The sequence below is a fragment of the Propithecus coquereli genome, unplaced genomic scaffold, assembly GCF_000956105.1.
Source record: "Propithecus coquereli isolate 6110/MARCELLA unplaced genomic scaffold, Pcoq_1.0 Scaffold25, whole genome shotgun sequence".
NCBI classification, from domain to species: domain Eukaryota; kingdom Metazoa; phylum Chordata; class Mammalia; order Primates; family Indriidae; genus Propithecus; species Propithecus coquereli.
In genome coordinates this window covers 7,918,343-7,923,705 of record NW_012148063.1, presented here as the reverse complement: position 1 = coordinate 7,923,705, position 5,363 = coordinate 7,918,343, and the positions used below count along the sequence as shown (strand labels likewise).

The 5,363-nt window shown below is 44.6% G+C and overlaps 1 protein-coding gene across 1 annotated transcript; it reads right to left on the bottom strand.

The window, feature by feature from the left end:
- Positions 1-3,678: 3,678 nt before the first annotated feature.
- MAS1 (MAS1 proto-oncogene, G protein-coupled receptor) lies at positions 3,679-4,789 on the bottom strand. Its single transcript, XM_012646813.1, has one exon. It carries the CDS (start codon positions 4,780-4,782, stop codon positions 3,808-3,810), a length of 975 nt encoding a protein of 324 aa, XP_012502267.1. The 5' UTR covers positions 4,783-4,789; the 3' UTR covers positions 3,679-3,807.
- Between the last annotated feature and the right edge of the window lie 574 nt (positions 4,790-5,363).

Genomic DNA, 5,363 nt, shown 5'->3' with positions numbered 1-5,363 from the left:
ATGTCTGACAGAGAATTCAGAACAATCTTCTTAAAAATTTTCAGGGAATCACAAGAATATACAGATAGAAAACTAAATGAAATTTGGAAAATTCAGGAATGAAATGAAAAATTTGACAAAGAGATAGAAATAATTAAAAGTTTTGGGCTCCTCCAGAAATGAATGTTTCATTTGTGCCTGGTACTTACCTGTTATCATTTGAATCATTAGTTTTGTGTTGGGTAAAATCTGTAATTCACATAGAATCTGCTTTGGCAATTCAACTCATTGTATTAACACTCATATGTATATATTTTAAAATAATTAGAGTAAGAGGATCTTGCTAACCAGGGATGACTGGATTTAGTAAAGTTTTTAAAAAAGAAATCTTGTTAAAATAAGCACCACAATTTCATATAAAATCCTGAAAAAAAAGTGAAATTAGAATTATGAAAAAAATATTTTTATTTTGTCTTTACCAAAATTTAGTGTAATTTCAACCACATGCCAATTATTTTAAACAAATGAAAACTCAATAGTTGATTTTTGGCCTCTTGAAAAAGCTCATTTTCAGGAGGCTTCTTTTCAGAGCACAATCACCATGTTGTAAGAAGCTGGCATGGTGTCACCCGACAGACAATAGACCCCCTTCTCTTAACTTAGGCATTTCTTATGTACACCTTCCATGTATTGATTTATGGTTTAACCTAAAATTCCTATCTCCCTTAAATATATAAAACCAAATGGTAACCTGACTGCCTCGGGACCACTTACACAAGACTTCTTGGTTTTGGGTATCTCTGGGCTGCAGTCACTCATATTTTGGCTCAGAATACATCTCTTCAAAATATTTGACAGAGGTTGGTCTTTCTATGAACAAGAGGATCGATTTCAGGTTGCAATAAGACCCAAAGTATAGATCAAAAAGGAGCGGGGCTGCAGGCCACTTGGGTTGAGACGGGGGAGGGGGGCGGTGGAAGACTTGTGGGGACGAGACTCGGAAGGGCCAGGCGTGGGCAGCGCTGGATGAGGGTGAGCATGGCTTGGAGAGAAAGCCCAGAGCCTGCCCAGTTCCAAGGAACTTGAAGAATGTGGTGCCAGAAGGTCAAAGATAACCGTGATGAAGAGAGGAGGGAGATGGTCACATAGCACAGCCTGAGTCCCCAGGGACCACTTCTCCCACCAGTCAGCAGAGGTGACAGCGACTGGATTTGCTTTCTCGAGTTGCTGCGTCCTTGCCTGCTCTTGTAGCCATCCTCTGCCTGGAGTCCCCTCTGTCCCTCCTTACTCTTTGAAATCCTTCCTGCCTTCAAGCAACCAACCCACAGAGCACCTCCATGAAACATTCTTTTTTTATTACAAAAGATGTGATTTCACCTTCCTCTTAACTGCCATACAACCCTGTGCCAAACGCTCCCGACATAAATTTGTGTGCAGCTTGGAGTTGTAGTTACGTGTGTGTCATTCTCTCCTGTTGCAGAGGATGGGGGCTGCCATTTGCCCACCTTTGCCTCGTCCACGTTATGGTGTTTTGCAGAGAAGGTCACTTGTGTGAATGTACAAACCCTTCTTCTTCATTAGGGTAGGCGTTATACCCCAGCAATCTCCTCCCCACCCCCAGAGAATTCTCAGAAATGGCACCTAGTAACCAACAATGACTTAGGCAAATTATCTAAATGCCCAAAGGGTATAACTTATTTAGTCTTCTCTCCATGTTTGCAAATTTACTTAAATCTTGTTGTAGTTTTAACTTTATAGTTCACTTTGGGAATGGGTTTAGGGGAAGAGAGAGCTAACCTCTGAACCCTACCCCTTTTAAGGCATCGCTTTAAAAGGTTGGAAGAATTTTTGTATTTATTATCACACTCAATTTCCCCACTTTATCTGCAGAAAGGCAGTAAATGGGTGCCCCCCATTAGTTCAACATATTTTCCTTAGGTGGAAATTTCCTATACCTTGCAGTCTTTAGGCTCCTCTCTGAGACCAAGATCCCACAGGGGATGAAATGAGGTTGATCCCCTCACTGACCCAGGGGCCTGCGAGCAGCATCGCGGGAGATGACAGGAAACAGAGAGGAGTCACTCTAAGCTCCATATTCTGTTCTTTCCCAGCGAAGAGGCTCTGTTTTCAACCCAAAACAAGATCATTCTAAATGTCATTGCTCCACACCCCATCTGGGCTCCTGACAGCAAGCTGCCTTGTTCCTGAATCAGATGTCATCACCCACTGAAAAGCTCCTGCATCCAAGCTTGGATGGCGGCGGGGTCCGTGCTCGGTGGGAGAGACTCACTAGTCTTCCCCAGATAAGTTGGCCCCCTGGTTATGGGCAATCCTTTCTTTTGAAAAAGGAAGAGGACAGAGAATGAACAGGAAGCAACCAAGAACTATTTCATTGTTGCTCCTCTGACCCTTTGAAGAACAGACAGCTAAAATAAATACTAATGGGCTCATTTATGGACTTGAAATTGTACTCCCCATAGAATCTCATGAAACATTGTCATTTTCATGGAAATCCTGGAATGGACAGAAGGAAATAAACATAACAATGTAGTCTATAGGCCAAGATGGATGTCACAGCTAAAACCTGGGACACACAGTCTGAGGATGGCAGCTGGCAGCAGGTGAGAGGCAGAGCCCAGCCTGGGCGGGTGCCGAGTAAAGATGCTGAGGAAGTCGTGCAAAGATCTGTCATGAGGAAAAACGTCCAGATTCCTCCAAGATGTGGCCACCTTCTTGTTAGCCCCTGCCACTGAGTCTCCTTACAGGAATGACACAAAGACATGCTGCAGGAGGACAGGAATGGGGTGCAGAGACCTGCATCTGGCTGTAGGTGGGAACTTTGTGGCTGTAAATAACTCACCATTTCACAGGAGGGGAGGGGTCTTCAAAAGCACAGTCACCCTGGTGAGCTCATGAATTCAGCTCCATTCTTGAACATTATATGCAATCAAAGGATTTCAAAACACAGACTCTCATTCCATCTAGTATTTCCAAAGAGGGAATGGAAGCCATGAGACTCTCCTCTATTGGTGGCCAAATGTTTTTCTTCACAACCCAAGATGATGCTCTAACACGTGGTTGGTTAGATTATAATATCTGCCAATGTTTTCAACAGAGGTGTTATGCCATGAAAATCTTTCATGCTGCAAGCAAAAAGAAGACCTTTGTAAATTTGCATTCAACATTTTAAAACACATAGCAATTTTTATACATGATAGAGCTGTGTGTGTGTGCACATGTGTGTGCTTTACAAAACAGAGATATATGTTTTGTCTGCCACTTACAGGAGTGAGGAGAGACTGATGTTCATTGAACATCAACAATGTGCCAGGTGCTTTGCAAACCTTATCTTCTCATTTCTTCTTCACAACAGGCCTGGGAGGTATAGACTATTACTGCAACATTTTATAAGTGAGGGATGAGGCTTCTAGAGGTTAAATCCCTTGCCTGATGTCACACAGGTAGCAACCCTTGTTCTTCTCACAACATTGAGCTGCCCCCCAAGTTCCAACAAATACTTTTGTTACCTTTTCCTGCACACATCTGTAAATCTTCCTACTAGAGTAGTTTGTATGGGTCATGGTAAAATGCAGCCAGAAGAGCTGAGAAGCACAGAAATAGTTTTTGCTAAGTACAGAGGTCTGGCATGTATTTAGGCATTTCCAGAAGATACAGTACAAGAGTACAATCTCATAGTTAATCTCTCATGCATATGGGATGGGGTGTCCTTCTGTATCGTATCTTGGAGACACTTAAGTTGTATTCCAAGCACAAACTAAAAACGGTCTGTGTTCAACCATTTTTACCCACAGTTTCCCTCTGCGGTCCTTAGACAACAGTCTCAACTGTGATGGTGTTACAGTTGTCTTCCTCATGCCTCGGCTGTGTTTCGTCTTTGAAAGCCCTGGTCAGAACCACTTTTAAAGACTCCTTGAATGGCTTCTTCTTACTGCTGCCCACGAAGAAATAAATGAACGGGTTGGTGCTGCTGTTGATCGTGGAGAAGAGAAGGGAAATGTGGTGTAGGTTCCCAAACGTCGACCAGTACTCGTAGTACAGCAGGTACAGGAGCCTCATGGGCATGGCAAAAATGAGGAAGATGATGATGGTGACTATGATGACTATGAACAGCTTGGAGGAATGGGAAGTCCACGTGCTCTTCCGGATTTTCACCACCAAGATGGTGCTGGACGCCACCATGAGTGGCGTGAAGACCAGGAAGCTCAGAATGGCTATGAAGATGATGACTGCTCTGCAGTCGCTTCGATGGCTCTCTTCTCCACTGTTGATGCACATGACATGCTCCATGGTGGTCACTAGGCAAGAAAGTGCCCACAGGAGGGCGCAGACAAATGCCGACTGGTGCTTGGGCCGGTGGCACCGGTACCAGATCGGGTAGAGGACTGACAGGCACCTCTCCACGCTGATGGCCGTCAGCAGATAGAGGCCTGTGTTGTAGCCAAACAGGAAAGTCACCGATAACGTGACATTTGTGTAGTAATGGCCAGAAGAGAGTCCGTAACCCAAAGCATAGTCGATGGACAGGATAAAAATACAAAAGAGTAAGGAGATGTCGGCGATGGACAAGTGGGTGATGTAGACAGTGAAGGGATTTCTTCTCATGCGGAAGCAGAGGAACCAGAGCAGAATCCCATTTTCCACAAACCCCAGCGGGGAGATGCTCATGATCACCCAGTGCACCACGGGGATCTGCCGTTGCGTGGTCGCCGCGGAGGCGTTCCCGCGGGCGGAGGCGTTGGTGGCTCCCTCGGCCACAAACGATGTCATGTTCCACTCGGCCATGAGGAGGCCTCAGATAGAGGCTCTTCATGTAATTTTCTGTTAATAAGCCAAAAACAAAAACAAAAGACCATGAAAATTGGTGAATTGGAATGAAAGAGAGAATTTTAGCTACAGATCATAACCTTCATGTTGTGAAAAAATGTTCAACAGACAGTGCAATACTCAATACTCTTCCTCGCAATGGTAAGACTAGCTCTTCTCTGGGAGAACTGATTCAACGGCCTTCCTTGTTCCCCATGGCCCTTCATTCTGCGCTATTATCTGCCTGGGGCTCGGGCCAAAAAGGAGCCGGCAGGGTGGTGGGTGGCAGAGGCCCTGGCACAGGACTCGTTGCCGCTTTTCGAATGGCGTTTTGAAAGTCATTTTGTCTCCTACACCTCCGTTTCCTTACCTGAGGGACCAGGTGGATTGCACTAATACTCGATGAAAAAACACGTGTTTGGGCAGTGCTGCTGTTGCTGTTTTTTAATACTTAAAGTGCCATAAACAGTGAGTAATGAGAGGGAGTGCCCAGGACAATCGAGTTTGATACTGTACCCATATTGAACAATTAAAAGGCATTTATTTTTCGAGGCCTCAGC

Bases quoted from the DNA above. Each gene is read 5' to 3' on its own strand.
- MAS1 (XM_012646813.1), bottom strand. From the start codon at position 4,782: ATGGCCGAGTGGAACATGACATCGTTTGTGGCCGAGGGAGCCACCAAC.